At 37.1% G+C, this 20461-nt stretch overlaps 1 protein-coding gene and 1 long non-coding RNA gene across 4 annotated transcripts in view; one reads left to right on the top strand and one right to left on the bottom strand.

The window, feature by feature from the left end:
* Window positions 1-17595, bottom strand: part of LOC138710578 (cAMP-dependent protein kinase type I-beta regulatory subunit-like) — a 31397-nt gene extending 13802 nt beyond the window's left edge. Inside the window, exons 1-5 of the mRNA XM_069841571.1 lie at window positions 17385-17595; window positions 12242-12346; window positions 9249-9504; window positions 6559-6753; window positions 1938-2150 (exon numbers count right to left, since the gene is read on the bottom strand). Coding sequence (XP_069697672.1) covers window positions 1938-2150; window positions 6559-6753; window positions 9249-9504; window positions 12242-12346; window positions 17385-17501 — 886 coding nt within the window. The 5' untranslated portion in view covers window positions 17502-17595. The remainder of the gene's footprint in view (window positions 1-1937; window positions 2151-6558; window positions 6754-9248; window positions 9505-12241; window positions 12347-17384) is intronic.
* The window catches only part of LOC138710579 (uncharacterized), a 153091-nt gene that overhangs the window by 71876 nt on the left and 60754 nt on the right, over window positions 1-20461 (top strand). The window lies entirely within an intron of this gene.

Below are 20461 nucleotides of genomic sequence, written 5' to 3'. Positions count from 1 at the left end.
TTAAAGGGCTAGTCTTTTAACCGAACCGGTTTTTTTTTAACATGGCGTATGTTTTTGCAATGATTATAATAAACAACTCTAATTTCTACAATTTTAAACAAAATGAACTGAAATTTTTACAATATTTTCAGTACACTTTGAGGGTATGATATCGTGAGTAGCATTCTTCTGGATGCAGGGGATGCTGGGGAACACCGCACTGTGCACACATAAATCTAGTTTCTCTCTTGTTATTTTTTCTCTCACACACGCACTGCATCGTCTTGTAGGATGTTTGTCTTTTGTTGTGGCAGGAATGTGAATGAGCTTGTGGTGTTTCATTTTGCCGTCCAATCTGTACTCTGGATCGTTTTTCTTACTTGACAAAACTTTGTTCACATTGACTTCATCTATTACCAATTTCAATTAATATAATAGGTTCTCTTTCACTCTGTATAGAGCACCGATATATGTAACATACATCCAGACTATTCGTTATCTCCCGAAAGCTACTTGAGCGTGAGAGGAAGCTTCCCTCCCTCGCTGCGCTTACACTTGTAGCTTGCTAGCAAACTGACCCACACCGAAGATACTACGAGCTACAGCGAATGCACGCATGCATTTGGTTTCACGAGATAATGAATGGCATGTACAGTACATTTACATACAGAGACATCATTTTATTTTTACTTCAATTTTTATTGTACCTGAGTTTTTTAATGAACTTCACTCCCACCCCTTCTACTAGTAAACTTACAACCGTCCTCCACACAGAACCAAGGCCCCGTATGCAGTACTGAGTTAGTGAGTATAGTACGTTCCAGAAATATGTTCGCGTTTTCCAGTGACGAAAGAGCTTTCAATATTGAATCATATTTTCGCACAGGTACTGTCGTCCGTTTGCCTACGTCGCATCCCGGTTTCCCCCCCACCTGCTTCTGTTCGCCCCTCTGTAAAGTCTAGTGGCTGGGCTTTCTTAGCTCCTTTCTGAAAACATTAATTTCTGTTATGAATTGGACGTCTGCGTAATATTATACAACAGTTTAAAATAATTTAAATAAAAGGGCCTCGTTAAGTAATTAACTGTCACGTGATGCCCCCCCCCCTTCTACGACCCTGCAACAAAACCCCTTGAACGGACAGTAGATAGCATTTCTGAGTAATTTTATCTCTTCGGATCGGGCAGAAGTGAAGATTAAATTTACAGTACGTAAGGTACTCTTTTATAGAGTAGGTATAGAATTATTTCAACATGAGTTACTCGTGCGAAGGACGAAACTGGTAATTGGAATTAGGTACAATAGTCCATAGTGTGATAATATGCACAAAAGAACTGAAGCCTGTATGGAAATAAACGGCCACCATTTTAAAAAATGTGTTTAAATATGCATATTATGATTATTTTTCAATTTACTTCATTCTCTATATTGTACTCTAATGTGCTGTAACAGTACAATATACACTGCATAATGAATACGTCTGAATGGATAGCTTAGTTCGTGAGTGAAAATACTTATTGTTAATACTGTACTGTATTTTGATTAAACAAACCCTAATGAAAATTATCAAACTCAAAATTGCGATACTTCCTAGTTTACATAAATGGATAAACTACTTTTCTTCCCTCCTATACGTAGTAAAGTGATTTGTATTTTACGCCAGTATCATCGAACTCCAGTCTTGGAAGGGGGAGCAAGCGTTGTTTCCGGTTCTAGACCTTTAATCCGAAGATATACTCAGGCTAATATTAAAAATGTTAGTAAAAATAAAATTATGTCCCTGTACACACACACACACACACACGCGCGCGCGCGCGCGCGCGCGTTAGTCACACCAATTCCACAATAATGCAGACTCATTATACAGAGTGTATATATATATATATATATATATATATATATTTTTTTTTCTATCGTATCATATCGTAGCATACTAATCCAACCCGTGTCATACCATACCTATACCGAAGCACTGGCCTTTGAGAAATAAGCAGACTTGAGCAAAGACAGTTTCCACGACTTCACCCTTCTTCAGTGGACAGCCACGAGAATAAAGTAGCTTAGGGTAGGATTTTGTTTTGCTCCTTACAACGACGACTTTCATCTGTTGGATCACTTGGCAGTCCCCCGATAGTATAAAGTATGCGAACAGATTGCTTCCCTTGCCGAAACCTGCAACGAAGAACACAATATAAATTAATTGGGGGAATGAAGATCCCCATCACTGTATTGCACGATATACGTAGGCCTACCTGTCTTCGGGCAGTTGACTAAACAACAATACTGCCCATATTCTTATTTGGGAAATAATGGGTCTCATGGTCTCCACATTATTGCACATATTCCGTACAATGAGTCTTAGCTCGTTAACTGAATCCATCAGCAGCTGAAGTTCTAAGATTGTGTTGTATTGTTTCATTGGACACCGTGTTTTCATATCATAGGAGATGGTTTGGTCAGTGGATCCTGGCTATTTCAAACCACGCATTGGTCAGAATTAATTTTATTACAAGTTGTAATTCCCGGTGTCATCTGGTATAATCCTGTCGCTCTTACTAAAAAGTAGACAAACAGAAGTATGTGATATCTAATGTATTGCCCCGCAAGATACCGCTTTCTTTTGGCCCTTACATTCGTGCGCTATCGGCATAAACTGACCTTAGTATAAACCATTGCTTACATAATATACAGGTTTTCTCAAAAATAGACCGACAAATTAATAGTGGTATAAGCCATACAGTATTTTATGCTCGACCGTGCCGAAATGTAGTAATTATACACCTGGTAGTAGCCCTTTAATGCACCTCATTAAAGTACAGCTATTCATTAAGGTCCAGGTGTTCAGCCAATCACAAATCAACTTTGTACCATTATAAAACCGCAAGTATCGATTATTCTCGGATATGCAATCGAAAGACATTAGCGAAAAGTCACGGAGGCTGGAAATCCAATTCTGTCGCAGAAGGTTATGTTCTGTTACTATAATAATTAGCGTTAATTGTAAATAATATTCAAATAAATTCAAGTTGTCATCTCGTTTTTCAATTCTAAATCAATTTCCAGGTTATATAAAGACTAATGTTAATCTTATTCTCTACGTTATATCAAGGTCAATGACATTCGGCCTCGGAAAAAATCAATACTTTCGCGTCTGCGCACATCTCACAATTCAGGTCAGTTCGCTACTCACATAACCATAACATGAATACTTTTGAGTAATTTCAAGTTAGAAATATGGTCGAGCATAAAAAGTCGTATGAAACTTGCCTATAATGATAATTAAGACGCTCGTATGAAAATTATGAAACTCGCTTGCGCTCGTTTCATAAACAAACATACTTGCGTCTTAATTACTACCATTATAGGCTCGTTGCATAATGTACTATTATAAAACAATTATATTACCGGTTGTTCTGTTGTGAAACTTGGACTCACACTTTGAGAGAGGAACAGAGATTAAGATGTTTGAGAATAAGGTTCTAAAGAAAATATTTTGTATTTGGGACTAAGAAGGATGACGTTACAGGAGAATAGAGAAAGTTACACAACGCAGAAGTGCATACATTTTATTCTTCACCTGACATAATTAGGAACATTAAATCCAGACGTTTGAGATGGGCAGGGCATGTAGCACGTATGGGCGAATTCAGAAATGCATATAGAGTGTTAGTTGGGAGACCGGAGGGAAAAAGACCTTTGAGGAGGCCGAGACGTAGATGGGAGAATAATATTAAAATGGATTTGAGGGCGGTGGGATATGATGATACAGACTGGATTAATCTTGCACAGGATAGGGACCGATGGCGGGCTTATGTGAGAGCGGGAACGAACCCTCGGGTTCCTTAAAACCATTTGTATTTGTATTACGGCTTCCGTCCAGTATCGTGAGTTCAAATTTGCCGACAGCTGCTCTTACCGCAATATATAATTTACAGTGCCGGACTGTAAACTTAAGAAGTACAACGTTGAACACGGTGATTATTATTGATACGTCTTAATTTAGTTTCTTCGTTATGTTTTACAAACTTCGTAGAACAATGAATGATAAAGTATAACAAAACGAAACTGGAATAGTCATTCAAATAAAAATGGCATTTGATTATCTGATTAAAGTCAGGAGTAAAATTACATGTGGGTAATTTTATCTGTGAAATGAGATATTCATCTGTAAAACTAGTTCTTTTTTATTGTAGAATTTTCATTTTTTGTAAAATATTGTTCACATATAATGTAGAGGCAAATATGGTTGTGATTTTGACTGCATAAGACCTTAGATTAGCGTATTTTAATTTGTTTAGCAATTTGTAAATATTAACATCTTCCATATCTTTATATTAATTTTCCAAAAACATGTCGTTTAAGAAATATAAAATTTCCTCTTCTAATTCAGGCCTTACTTTCATTATTTCTAAGCAAGGATTTCCATGCAATTGAAAATCAGTTTCAATTATTTTAAATTGAAAGCATCTTTTGTTATGCAAATCTATTTGTAGTTCATTCAACAGGCCAATGTAACATAGGCCTAGTAATTTTATAGATTGTATACAGTATTGCTAAATGAGTGTAAGCAAGGAAAATTAAATATGTTCTTTCCTGATAAATTTTGCTTCCATACGTCTGTAAGTAAAAGAAAAGAATTGCTGCTGTCGTAATAACTATATTTTATTATAGCCCTGAAGCTACCGATTTAATTTGTTGTGTTCTGAAATTTCGGCAAGGAATGCCAAATCTAGCAGTCAATTTTCGTCTCCCAACTAGAGAATTTCTATGTCCTATTAACAGTTAATTATTTATTAACATATTGAAATCCTAGATCAGCGAAATTTCAAACATAGGCGACAATTATTACTGGTACTTAAAATGTACTGTTACCGGTATATGGAAATATTATATTACTGCACTTTTTCCTTCATGAAAACCGACGAAATATTTTTCCACGGCTAACCCATCTTACAGCTCTATAATATTTATGACAAATCTGGCATTCTTCACCCATATCCTGTAGGACTTTTCGAAATCGCTGATGTTTTAATGATTTCGATTTTATTTGGTTTATGATGTCAACAACCAACTCCATAACATTTTTCATATTTGTTGCTTTCCTCCATAGTGCTTCTTGGAGAATTATACTGGATGAAAGTTGTATCATTATCAATGTTTAATTGTGAAATTACAGAAAAGAAAGTGATAAGTTTTAACATAATTATAATAATAATTGATAAATGGTTTACGAGGATAGATATTCTGGCCGAAATTCACGTCTCCGTTGATTTTTCCAAGGTCTTGATAATAACTTGGTGCTATGAAGTCAAGCCACCAGTGATATTAAGCATTGGTTTTTCTGAATGAAGCATGCGAGATACGAGGCCCGCCTCGCACAAATCCGGACTACACAAGAGATAGTGAGTGGTTTCTATAGCTGCCAGATGCGAGGTCTGCGCACCTCACAGTTATAGAAACCACTCACTATCTCTCATGTAGTTCATATTAGGAGACGGGCCTCGCATCTCGCATGCGTCGGTTCAGAAAAACCAAGGCTTTAGTTATAGACCGGTTATTTAATCCTGATAGCTCAGCGATGCGAAAGAGGGGAAGTGATAGGAGTATTGGTGAAAGCTCCGGAGTAGAGATAAGGGCGAGCGGTTGGTAAAGGAATGAAGTACATACCGCTCTACCGCAAGCTTGACATCCGATCGCTCCAAAGGCAAGCGAGTAACTAACCCAAACACCCCTTGGCGTAACTAAATGGACTCGCCCGACCCAGGCGCACATCTCCGGCGACTGTCAGGACTAAATAATCGTACTGTACGCTGTCACAATGCGCGCAACAAACTGCAAGACCGTTGTACGTGGGGGTGTAGCCTGTACTACTCCGCTTCACTTGCTTCGTTTTCCAGGGGCTGTTTCGAGAGTCACAAAATGCCGACGTATGGTCTAAACCTAAACTAACAGGAGTTTCATGATACGATCATTTATATAACATCAGATCGTAAAATACGTGATACATTTATGGGGAAACTATTATCGCAGGGGAAAAAATGAATAAGGCGTTGTCTTATAGGCTATCCATTTTCCTTAAAGTAATGTCAAAATATTCGTACGTATACCCCTTCCACCCTATATAATAATTTCAAGAGAAATTTCTTTGGTAAAATCCAATACGTCACAAAAAAATCTTGCGGCTTTCTTTTGACTTACAGGCATGTTATGCAACAAACTTCATTTTCAGAGTGGGTGAAATACCAAAACTTATTGCAGTTTCACCAGCCAATAACATGATATATTGCTAAGGTTAAGAGCAAAATCATTAGCAATCCACAATCTTTATTGTTTCAAAGACGGCCCTACACAGAAAAACATAAGATGAATAGTGGAGGAAGAATGGCCATAAGCTATATTTTGATGCAGAAAATCTCCTAAGAGAAAGAAGAAAATACTGCTCTTGGCAGAAGAAGTGGAAAATTGTTGCAATGATATGTTATGCTGGTTATATAAATATTTTATATAGTGTTGTGTTCCGTTTTTTATCTGTCAGTGTAGAATAAAATGTGTCAATATATCTTGAATTTTCCATACTTACCGTACACTATTTCAGATGGTTCAAATGTATTTATTCTGGAGAGCATACAGCACTCTCTAACAGAAATTTCGTCCCATCTATCGAAGTAAGGAAACATTCCCATGGCCTGCTTGTTATAGTCCCATTCCTTTATGAGAGTTGCTTTCAGGACGGCTGCAAAGTCTTCTCTCTTCAAATACAGCAATTCACAAGTAGCTGGAAAATAAGTTAGGATAGAGTGTTTTGAAAAGTAGGATGCCTCCTAATTTTGTTGTGTTATTGTTAACATATTGCTGAGTACTAGCTGTCACACATTCTTAGAGCTAGGAAATTTAGGTAAAAAATTTTGGTTAAAAAGTGCAAAAAATAAGTGCCTTAATTTAGTTGAAAAAGTTCGAAAAAGGTGCAAATTTCAAATGTAAATATTCATTAAAAACAGTACAAAAACCAATTTCATTACTTGAATACGCTAAAGTTTCATCCTCTTTAGTGAAAATACCAGCTGACTGACCTACGTTTGGGGTTAAGCCAATATAACAAATGATATTGACAAGGAGAGGAAAAGAATTAATCTTTCGCCAGTGAGGAGCAAGCTCAATTCTTTTTCTTTCTATTCAGCAGCTTTTGCCTACCAGTGGTGTGATGAAACGCAAACTAATTTGTGGACATTTGGCCAAACGTGAGTTCATTGAGGTGCAATCTAATTTGAGACCTTTTGCCAATCAAGATTGCACTGAAGCGAAATTAATGTGAAAGCATACTAAAACAGTAAATTCTATGAGTAATAAAAACATTAAGAAATTAGGAGATTTATCCATTTATTTAAAAAATCAACAGTGTAATAGTAGATTAAGGTGCCTGAATGTCTTATCTAACAGTAGATAGAAGCCTTGTCAAGCCGTACACGTTCGATTTTCCTCGTTTAATTTTTATAGGAATAAAATGCAGCAAGGAAGCCAATGAAAGTGGAAAAAAAAGTGCAAAAAGATGCTGACTTTGGCAAAATGTGCAGAAAGGTGCTGGCATTGAAAAAATTTGCAAAAAGTTGCAACCAGAGCAAAATTAGGAATGTTTATTTCATGTTTTCTTTTCAAGAGAAGCCAATTTGGTCATTTTAATAGTAAAAAATTAAGGTGTAGCACCTAAAGTTCCTAGCTCTACATGTTCTACTCAGTTAACTTCCATGCTTCACAGACACACGTTTCGTACCTTTGCCGCTAGAGAGCTCTGAATTATAATCTGAAACATGGCGGCTTGTCACAGCACTATGCCAGTGCGTCTGAACAGCGTGCTGCGATAGATGTTCTAATGGAAGAAAATATGGCCCCGATTAACATTCATCGGAGAATGAAGGCTGTTTATAGAGATGAATGTGTAGACATCAGCACTATGCGACGTTGGTCTGTTCGTGCTTTTAATGAACCTGGTGCAACTCTCAACTTAAGCGACAAAGGAAGAAATGGAAGGCCGCGTACTGCATCACGCCAGAAGAATCTCAGACGATATCAGAAGAAAGGTGACCAGTTCTTGCATTGCATTCTGACAGGTGACGACTCCTAGTGCCACAATTTTTAAACTCATTCCCCTCGGCGTAGCATGGAATGGAAAAACGCCGGAAATTCTTGATTTAAAATACTCAAGTTGCAAGGAAGTGCAGGGAGTCATATCACCGTTTTTTTCGATTATCTAGGTCCATTGCTTGTGGAATTTCTTTAACGTGAACAAGTGATTGATGCTCAGCGCTATACAGGCACTCTCAGACATCTTAGACAAAACATCGAAAATAAATATCCGGACCCTTTGACAAGAAGAATGGTTTTACTCCATCACAACGCTCGATCTCACACTTTCAGCTCAACAAGTGACAATTGAAAACTTTCTTTGGGAAACACTATCACACTTCCCTTTCAGTCCAGACTTTAAGTATTTCCAAGCGAATTTCTATACTTCAGAGATTTCAAGAAAATTATAAAGGGAAGCACGTTTTCATCGGACGGAGCTATTGTAAAATGCTGTTAATCTCAGGCCACAGGCATTCTATGAAGCCGGTATCTGGTGTCGGTGAGAGAAGTGTGCTAAAAATTGTGGTGAGTGTTAATCAGTAAGTTTAATTTATTTTTTCTAGTAGTGATGGTCGTTTTTTATTTGAATGACGAATTAGATTGTTAAGCTGTACTTTTACTATGAAGTGTCCGAGGATCTGATGGGCCGCGAGGGTATTGGCGGACTTGAAGCCGCGTCCGTGGCTACAGTGCCAGCGCACTCACCTTCATTTTCTTCGGTCAGGTCTGGGAGGAATTTGTGATGAAAAACAGTTGCTGCAGGTAAGTTATCTCGAGGTACTCCCGCTTCCTTCTTCCATTCCATATAAACCACTTTCCTCTCATTTTAGCTATCGTTTGCAATAATAGAAATAGGCTGCGCTGATGTCTATGGGTAGTAGGCCTACGAGTTTCCGGTGATGTTCTAGGTTCTAGGCTTGGGGTCTCCAGATCTGGGTTCTGGCCCGGCATTAGATGACGGAACCTTAACTACAGGGCCCAGGAAAGATGGCCCGCCTGTTAGCGTCGGATTCACGAATGCCACTCGAGCCTTCCGTCGGATCTAGACACTCACCACATACGTAGGGCGTACAATGGATCTAAACGGATTAAACAGAAATATCCATCCCGGATCCATCAATCAATTGGCGGACTTATGTCACTACTTACTGCTGGTGGTGCAGGTGGCAGTGCGGGGAATATCGTGCAACAGGGACATTTCTCCGAACATGTCACCCGCACCCATAGTCTCCCCGTATATTGTGACCCATTCCTGCTTGAGCCCGTCCCATATCTTGATGGATATCGCGATCTCCCCCTTCAGGATGAAGTAGATGGCGTGTGCGTAGTTGCCCTGTCTCACCACCACGCGGCCAGGTCCATAGTACACGAAGTGCGTCACAGCTGTCAGCTTCCTCTTCACTTCCTGCATATACAGAGCATCATATTCATAATTACAACAGAGGACGCAAGACCTTCCTGTGACCTTATCATGTGCCGTGGCTATATCTCTAATGGGTATGGAGGGTGAAGATAGGTTTTAGTTTGAATTGAACATCCGTATCGGTAGATTCGTATAATATTAACCATCATGAAAAAACTCTCTTTCTGATAGCTCATTCTTTCCCATCTCGCACAGCTCACATTCCAGATCTCTCTCCTCATCTGTACATAGGCATACAATCTATATACACTCGCATATTAGAATGAAAGACAAGGTTACAATTACCTTCCAACGCTACGTTCATGTCTAACTTCTTATGCTGTGATTACGTGTATACATGTAGGCCTACATGTACGTGCACGCATACACACAAACACGCAGATAGTATGATTGAACCCATGAATATATATTTCAACACATGCAGCTATATGTGAACACCTACATATACGTGAATACACGTGCACTGATATTTGGAACACCCGCACCCATACGTGAACACATGCACCAATACGGTATGTAAAAACATCCACACCTACGTGAACATGTGCACCAGTACATAAACACGCGTACCCATACTTGAGCACATGGATCAATACGTTAACACACACAGACGTACGCGAATACACATGCTTCCGTATTTGAAACACACGTATCCATACGTGAACATATATACTAATACGTAAACATAGGCAGCCATACGTGACCACATGCATCAATACGTAATACACGTGTACCTACAAAAACACATGCACCCGTAAATGAACACTTTCACCAATACTTGAACACACCCGCACATACATGAACACACATGCACACATAGCCTACGTGAATACACGTGCACCCATATTTGGAATATGCATCCATAATTGAACACATGCATCAATAATTACATAAACTCACACACATATATATGAATACAAGCACCAATACACACGCACACATATGTGAACACATGGATCATTACGCAAACATACGCGCACATACGTGAATACATGTGCATCTATATTTGGAACACACGCACCCATACATGAATACATGCATCAATACATAAACACGCGTGCACATAAGTGAATACGTGCGTATACGCACATATTGGGCACACGCACACATGTGAACACTCACACACACAAGAGAAAGCACACAACAATACTTGAACATAATCACGAATACGTAAACATATGCACGCGTACGTCAATACAGGCTCATATACGTTGAACACGTGCATCAATTCGTAAACAGATTGACCTATACATGAACATTTGAGCCCTTAAGGCTCATTCACAATGGAAATTAAGCATAAATTAAGAATATAAACGTTACGGTAAAATCAAGAAGTCATACCATCATTCACGATGGGAACATAAACATAACATCAAACATATTTGGTAACCATGGAAACATATCAACGACGCCATTTCCTCATATTCTGTCGTATACTTCAGCGCTCCACGATTGTGTTCTGTTTGCAAATCACGTAAGCATAATCATGAAAGTTTGGAGTTTGCAGACTTTCATGTTAACGTCTTACGGTAATGTTTATGTCAATGCGTATGTGAATCATTGTGAATGATCCCATTTGGTAGCCTGGGCGCAAACTTCTGTGTTTATGTTACGGTTATGTTTAATTTTCATTGTGAATGGGCCTTTACGTGTACACATACACATTTTCACGCATACATTTTTGCACATATACATAATTACTTACTTACTCACAAGTGGCTTTTAAGGAACCTGGAGGTTCATTATTGCCCTCACATAAGCCCGCCATCGGTCCCTATCCTAAGGAAGATTAACCCAGTCCACTTCCCTCAAATCCATTTTAATATTATCCTCTCATTACATCTCGGCTTCCCCAAAGGTCTTTTTCCCTCAGGTCTTACAACTAACATACTATATGCATTTCTAGATTCACCTATACGTGCTACATGCCCTGCCCATCTTAAACGTCTGAATTTAATGTTCTTAATTATGTTAGGTGAATTATAATCCAACAGAAAAAAGGTCGTTGGGACGTCCTCAAAAACGATGGAAAGAAAATTTTTGTAGGCCGTAACAGTTTTTCAAAGGACTACAAATGTGAGGATGGATTATGTCAGGTGAAGAATACAATGCGTGCAGTTCTGCGTTGTGTAGCTTTCTACATTCTCCTGTAGCTTCATTCCACTTAGCCCCAAATATTTTTCTAAGCACCTTATTTTCGAATACCCTTAACCTCTGTTCCTCTCTGAGTGAGAGTCCAAGTTTCACAACCATAAAGAACAACCGGTAATATAACTGTTTTATAAATTCTAACTTTCAGATTTTTCGAGGGCAGATTGGATGTTAAAAGTTTCTCAACTGAATAATAACAGGCATTTCACATATATACATACAGTACTCAAAATAAATAGAATTATAAAAATGTTTGCTTCGGCAAGACCGTCACACCTAAATTATTTTTCGTGCTATACAATGAATACATAGGCCTAGAGCTAGCTGGCTTATTAGTTTATTATTCCTTCGCCAGTTTTCTTACTAGAAGGCCGAATACCATGCTGACTACATTAGGAGTCTTATATCTCAAGTTTTCTCACATATAATACGTTGGCTTCCATGTGATTAAATATGCTTTTAATGTACACATTTTTTTCATTAACCTTGCGATCTATCGAACGGAATATGAAATAGCTGATCACGACGTTTAAAATGTCATGTTACATAATTAATTATTTTAACTTACATCTGGGTATCGACGAAAACACTTCAGTCCCTTTATTACTTTATAGAGCGTGTTTTTTTCTTCTTCTGTCCGTTCCCATACAGGCTTCATTAGTATGGATTTTTCCTGCAATAACAGAATTTATATTAGTTCAATTCTAAAATTGCTGGTTCTGAACCATAATTTTATAGTTGCAGTTGTTAAAGTCGTAAGAAACAAATTGAGACATTCTCTGGAATAGCAACTTAATGTACGTTACTTCGTATTTTCGTTTCCAACATTATATTGAATCCTTAATAGCCAGAGGGCGGATATTGATGAAATGTTATTCATCTTGATTACACAACTTTTAACACTACATATATATCACTTCGGAAAACGTATTATTTGTCTTTCTTGTGTTGAATTTTATATTACCTTGTTTACATGTTTCAGCCTGCTATCGGCCATCTTCAGAACTGGTTGTTGCTGGTCTTGGCGCCTTTTGTTTTGTTTCCTGTAGGGGTGTGTTTGTGTAGTGTAATGTGGAGTCAAAGAGTGTGTGTGTTCTGAAATTGAGTTGTGTGTTGAGAATTTCATTTAGATGTGTTTTTGTGTGTCTGCTTATTATATTAATTCACGCACATACTTATGTGATTTCCAACAAATATCTTTCTTCCACTTTAAATTAACATTTCGTAAAGAATTGAAATAAAAATATGCCTTGAAAAGCTCTAATTTTGAATAAATTCACGATAAAAACAAAATTTTACGCTATTTCGCGCAGTTTAACTTACGACATTTTGACCTGGAAAGTCTTGAAATATAAAATTTTTGTTTTTATCGTCTGAAAAAAAAACTTATTTTGCGAATTCCTGATTCGCGAAAACTAGATACCGGTAGCTATATCCATTTATTACAAGTGTATGTTGTTAGAGGGTAATTATAAATTTTAGTTTGTTTATTTTGTCTATGAAATTTAATTTCACTGTTGTTTTTCTTACAGTAAACCATTTGTATGAAACTGCTTTTTGAAAAGGATACTTACCTGCATTTTAATTTCGCATTGTACATAAATCCACCTACCTCACAGGGTTTATTCATGTCTTATCATGGAATATGGTATTCTATTATTTGTTATCAGATCATACTTAAAATATGAGAGGCAACCTTTCAATTCCAATACAGGCGTAGTAACAGATAAAATATTAATGCATTAAAACCAACTCCCACCATTTAATAGTAGTCACTAGCTTAACTGACACGTCCTTTAAAAAGTTCGAATTTACACGGAGAATTTCTTGAAGAGATGGAAAGAAATTTTCAGTTAATTTAAAAAAAAGTGTGTTGCATTGCTTACTCCAACAATCTTCGTGAATCACTCTGTATATTTGGTTGACAATTTTGTCTGATTTCGGCAGTTAATTATTTTCATGGTATTGCAAAGAACAATGGCCAATAATTCATATACTGGAATAGTTTCACCCGTGTATAGATTCATACATAGGCATGTAGCCTGCAATACTGATTTCTATTGTGGTTGTGGCTCCATACCCGTAATAGCACCACTTTCGTCTTCATTTAAAGGTCCTACTTCGGTCAATGTTGTACGCCAGTTATCATGTGAGCTTTTGTTTCCGACGACTGATTGCAAACTATATTATTGATGTTAAGTTTCACTATTTATTTTACACTAATTTGTTGCAATAACGTGGACATATTATGTTGCGTGATGAAACTTTCCGTTTCAACAATTTGAATTCCATCAACATTTTGAATTGAATTGGAAATTGTATATTAGATGATTTGGACCAGAATATTGTACGAAATAGAAACATAAAAATTGGAGATTTAGCCTACGAAGAGGTGGAAAAATTCAAATATCTTGGAGCAACAGTAACAAATATAAATACTCGGGAGGAAATTAAACGCAGAATAAATATTAGAAATGCATGCTATTATTCGGTTGAGAAGCTTTTGTCATCTAGTCTGCTGTCAAAAATCTGAAAGTTAGAACTTATAAAACAGTTACTGTATATTACCGGTTGTTCTGTATGGTTGTGGAACTTGGACTCTCACTTTGAAAGAGGAACACAGATTAAGGTGTTTGAGAATAAGATTCTTAGGAAAATATTTGGGGCTAAAAGGGATGAAGTTACAGGAGAATGGAGAAAGTTACACAACGCAGAACTGCACGCATTGTATTCTTCACCTGACGTAATTAGGAACATTAAATCCAGACGTTTGAGATGGGCAGGGCATGTAGCACGTATGGGCGAATCCAGAAATGCATATAGAGTGTTAGTTGGGAGACCGGAGGGAAAAAGACCTTTGGGGAGGCCGAGATGTAGATGGGAGGATAATATTAAAATGGATTTGAGGGAGGTGGGATATGATGATAGAGACTAGATTAGTCTTGCACAGGATAGGAACCGATAGCGGGCTTATGTGAGGGCGGCAATGAACCTGCGGGTTCCTTAAAAGCCATTTGTAAGTTGTAAGTAGGTAATCATAGATGATTTGAGACTTGTTCCAAGTGTATTTTCTATCTCAGTTATTATTATTATTATTATTATTATTATTATTATTATTATTATTATTATTATTATTATTATTATTATTATTATTATATGCTACATTAATAATCTGGTTTCATACCTAAATCAAAGTGTTCCGTAATTGAAACGAGGAGACAAACTGACTCGGTATGTTTTGATGTCAGCGAACCTTTCCAAGCATCTCCACAAACTTTATCTTATTTCGTAAGTTGGAACGTACCGGACTTTCTACAAGTTATAGGGCCTACTAACAACAAATATTCTGCGTACATCTGTTAACAAACTCTCCGAGTGTGAATTATGTGTGTAATACTCTAGTATTAGAATTTTAAATTTCAATTTAGAAAAAACCTGAGATATTTTTTGTGAATTTATAGGCTTATAAAAATTTTGTCATACTCAAGTTATTTTAACAAAACGGAACCAGGATTTGAACCCGCTCGTTTCACAGCCAGACGTGCTAACGGTTAAAGTTAGCAGAATATTAGTCCATTACGTTTTCGTTCATTCGTAATTTGGCCCTAATTTTACGTTTGTACAGTTATATGTTTGTCCTGCATCAAATTTTGTCCACAAATTTTTCGTCCATGTCATTTTAGTATTATGTGAAATTTCGTCCTATACATATTTTGTCCTTACCTGATTTAGTTCAAATTTATTTACTTGAAATTTTCGTAGTTGTGTTTATTACAAAAAAGAATCACTGAAATAAAACACGAGATTCATTTTCAGTTATTTCAAAAAACAAGGATCATGCAGTCATTGCAGCTATTTCTTAGAAATGTAATTTCCTCCTTTAATTTCCATCTTCGGAGTTCTGCGGGTTGCTGTGTAATTTCATTACAGGTTGACCGATTCTCACATCGCCAATATATCCTGGTTCGATTCTTATTATAAGAGTGGTGTTGATAGCAGTAGCCGTCTTTTATGAACAATGGTTTGTTCCTTTTTGAAGTAATTACTTTGGGATCTATACCTGATAATTTTAAATAAAACTAATGTATGCATTTCCCTAGCAACGCCTGTCCATTTTTGAGTTCTCCATTATTTGGTATTATATTGTTGGCATCATTCTGTTTAAAATGTGCTTCTTACTTACTACTTACTTACTGGCTTTTAACGAACCCGGAGGTTCATTGCCGCCCTCAGATAAGCCCGCTATTGGTCTCTATCCTGAGCAAGATTAATCCAGTCTCTACCATAATATCCCACCTCCCTCAAATCCATTTTAATATTATTTTCCTACCTACGTCTCCGCCTCCCCAAAGGTCTTTTTCCCTCCGGCTTCCCAACTAACACTCTATATGCATTTCTGGATTCGCCCATACGTGCTACATATCCTGCCCATCTCAAACGTCTGGATTTAATGTTCTCAATTATGTCAGGTGAAGAATACAATGCGTGCAGCTCTGCGTTGTGTAACTTTCTCCATTCTCCTGTAACTTCATCCCTCTTAGCCCCAAATATTTTCCTAAGAACCTTATTCTCAAACACCCTTCCCTGTTCCTCTCTCAAAGTGAGAGTCCAAGTTTCACAACCATACAGAACAACCGGTAATATAACTGTTTTATAAATTCTAACTTTCAGATTTTTTGACAGCAGACTAGATGACAAAAGCTTCTCAACCGAGTAATAACACGCATTTCCCATATTTATTCTGTGTTTAATTTCCTCCCGAGTGTAATTTATATTTGTTACTGTTGCTCCAAGATAATTGAATTTTTCCACCTCTTCGAAAGATAAATCTCCACTTTTTATAGTTCCATTTCGTACAATACTCTGGTCACGAGACATAATCATATACTTTGTCTTTTCGGGATTTACTTCCAACCCTATCGCTTTATTTGCTTCAACTAGAATTTCCGCGTTTTCCCTAATCGTTTGTGGATTTTCCCCTAGCATATTCACGTCATCCGCATAGACAAGAAGCTGATGTAATCCATTCAACTCCAAACCCTGTCTATTATCCTGAACTTTCCTAATGGCATATTCTAGAGCGAAGTTAAAAAGTAAAGGTGATAGTGCATCTCCCTGCTTTAGCCCGCAGTGAATTGGAAAAGCATCAGATAGAAACTGGCCTATACGGACTCTGTTGTAAGTTTCACTAAGATACATTTTAATTAATCGAACTAGTTTCTTGGGAATACCAAATTCAATAAGAATATTATATAAAACTTCTCTCTTAACTTAAAATGTGCTTCTAGTATCTGAATATCCAAAACCAATCACGATTGGACAATATGTATATTGGACTAAATTTTTGTGGACTAAAATTTTTCTGGGCGAAATTTACTCTTGGACGAAAATGATACGGACTTAGTCCACTGGACTTAAATGTGTTGATCATAGAAATTTGGACGAAATGTTGTATTGGACGAAAATGTTTGGACAAATATTCCTGAAAGCGTGCTAACCGTTAGGCTACTCCACAGCGATGGACGAAATGCCAAGCTTATAATTAAATATTCTGTATATACTGTAATTATCATTGTTAATTTTTATAATTTTCATTCTTTTTGTTTTGCTGTTTTGTAAATTGTGTGCTATCCTGTTGCTGGCTAATCGCTCTTGGCTAGCACGTTAATATAAATAAATACCACAAAACAGTCCTAGCGAGCTCTCTTTACCTTGATTGTTAGCAAACTCTTCTCCCCTTTCTTCTGGCTGAGCAGTTTGATGTTTTGAGCCACGTTTTCCCCCAGTTCCTGGACATCTATGTCGCTCAACCAACCCACATTGGCCATCACTCGACGCACTAATGCGCGGAACCTCGGCACTGGAGACAGCAGCTTCCGCTTGACCTGTGCAAACACTAGATATTATAGGCAATAGGCTACTTCCGCAAATGATAAAGGCTATTACTCGACCGAGGCCAGTGGAGTCCTGCAGCCCGGAGCGCCACTTATACTTCTCCTGCGTTCGTATAGCGTCACTGCGATAGTTCACATTACGTCCGCGTCTCCACTCGCCTCGGTCGAGTTATAAATCTAACAGTCTAACGTAAAGACAGCGTGACCTGATTCTGGGAGAGAGAGAAAAAAACTGGGATATCTTTATGCGGTACTAAATTGCCTAACTAGCTATACCTATAAGTACAAGCTAAATTCAATTATCCCTATTCTTTTCTATGTTAGGAAATATAATACCTCACAAGAAATCAGGCTTCACAGATATGGACTTAGCTGCTTCTAGTTTCTTCATAATGACTTTTATTGCAAAATGAGTCAGCGCATTCATATTTCGTATGACACTCAAGTAAAGCTATTTCTATTGAAAACTAACATTGGAAGAAGTGTAGTCTATGGAACAAAAACTGCAGTTATGTATGATGTTGCTGTAAGTAAAAATGCCTTGTTCTGCTGCAAAATTTTATTTCCACTTTTCCCGCGACCGTTGAATTGGACGAAGATGGTGAAGTTGAGTTTTTATGCTTCTTTTGTTGATGTAGTTATTAATATCTGCTTTCCGATCTTATCCTCCTGAGTTCTGAGACATTTGTTCTTTTATTTTTAAAGTTCAATATAATTCTACACTTCAAAAAAAGAAACTGACACGAGGGAAAATGCTGGAAAAATTCTGCATGTTACACTTAGGGCACAAATGCAGGCATATTATACTACACCTTGAGTCTCTGCACATAATCTTATATCATAATCATGTATGAAGTATGGTATAGTATACTATACTCTCAGGGCTCAAGAGGATATAATATTGAAAATATCGAGTTATACAGTGCACAATCTACTTTTTCTTCACACTTTAATTTCGGATTATATTGCAGAGTATCAGTCAGCGAATACTTTCTTTACGGCAAATTAATAAAAACTCACGGTCATTACACTCACAAATATGCAATGTGAATAAGAAGCACATGCTACCTAGACAAAGCACCAAATGACCAAACTGGAAACTCTGTTCGCAAACTTCGTTCGTTACATTCTCATTACTACAATTGCCAGAAATGCAACATCCAATATACGGGGGCTATTCATAAAGTAACTTCCGTTTTCATATAGAGCGCGCAGTAATCAGCATAGCGGCGCCGTCTTTGCAGTGAATTCTGCGTGATTTAGTTCGTTTTGAGAAGTGTTGCAGAGAAGATCATACGGCTGTTACTCGCAGTGCTACGCGTGTTCAAAATGTGTTCTCTAATTTAGAATCGCACCAGCTGTGAGATACGCTCTGTGATACGATTTCTTGTGACGAAAAGTGTAAAGTGGCTGAAATTCATCGTGTTGCGCTCTGGATGGTTTTTTGTACGACAACGCCCGCATACTGCGCAATGTGCTGTGTCCGAACTGCAAAATTTTAACTGGAAAGTGTTTGGTCACTCTCCATACAGCCCTGATTTGGAACTTAGTCATTATCATCTTTTCATGCACACCAAGAATTAGACTGCATCGCAGCGCTTTGATGATGACGAAGAGTTGCAGCCCAGCGTCTTAGGTTGGCTTCAGTCATAGTTGGAAGACTTTTATGACTGCGGTATTCAAAATCTTGTTAAACGCTATGTTGAATGTCTAAATTTAGCTGGAAACTATGCAGAAAAATTAATCAGTGTTTGTAGTTTCAAACTGTTGTAAACAAATCCTCTAACCACACTGTCATTTCTGTTAAAATAAAACGAATTTACTTTATGAATAGCCCTCATATTTAGATTGAAATATGATTATTTTAAATTATTTAATTATGTGATAATAGCCTAATCAAGAAGGCGTTGACTTTTCGAAAATTAATATAGTCTACATGTAAATTCAACGCAAATCCAACTATACTTGTCTTATAATGAACGAGTGATCGATATTAAAAACCGGGATATTTTTGGGAACAGATGCATTATAGATATCGCCAATTAATGTATCTCCTTAAAAATATCAACGGAAGTAGCAATTAGATAAATGAAATTATCAATACCTATTGGTTGAATAATTAAGAATCAAAGTTTGTTCACTTGTCACCATGGCGGGTATTTAAAGTCCAGGGAAAAAATTTGCGTAAAAACTATAATGAATAATGAAAAAGTTTGGAGAATGCATTACGTATTATTGATATATATAAAAAAAGAATTAATTTTATTAAATTAGCTATATTAGAATAACAATCGATAATATACTATTTCCAGATAAAAATATGAATCAATATCAAACAGGCTGGCGGTACCAAGCTATAATGCATCTAAACCAGAGGAAATGTCGCTACTAGGTTAGAACGACTTCAGTAAGTACATATGTTGTTATTTAATTATTTGTTTTGGTCCAAGAGACATCTTTTTATGTGGGTACTTATTTTTTTATCTACTCTTGTATTACCAACAAAAAGCATGTTTTTTAAATTAATTTAAATTGAACAGTCTTTGTACATGAGTACAGGCCAGTTATTTTATGGTGACAACTCTGGCCTGGCGACGCAGTGGTTTGGGCGAGTTCACTGTTTGTTCGAAGAGGTGTTCATTTTAGTCTTTCCCTGTCTGCATTAGCGGTCACATCTCTGGAGCGTTAGTGTGGGCGTACAGTCGCGCTAAGGACGTACTACACCACCACCGTCTTGTGTATTGTAATTTGTGTTTGTTACGTACATTTCATTTAGTTACTTAAATAGTTGTAGTGCTTCTGTTTTGTATTGTTTAGTGTGTAGTATTTATTGCCTAGATTCCCTGGTATTTTCTGTTTGTGAAAATGCTGCCTGTTAGAAGCAAACTGTAAGG

Source organism: Periplaneta americana, chromosome 12, assembly GCF_040183065.1.
Source record: "Periplaneta americana isolate PAMFEO1 chromosome 12, P.americana_PAMFEO1_priV1, whole genome shotgun sequence".
Classification (NCBI taxonomy): Eukaryota; Metazoa; Arthropoda; class Insecta; order Blattodea; family Blattidae; genus Periplaneta; species Periplaneta americana.
Note: the sequence above shows the minus strand (reverse complement) of the source record. Positions and strands in the feature narration are given on the sequence as shown.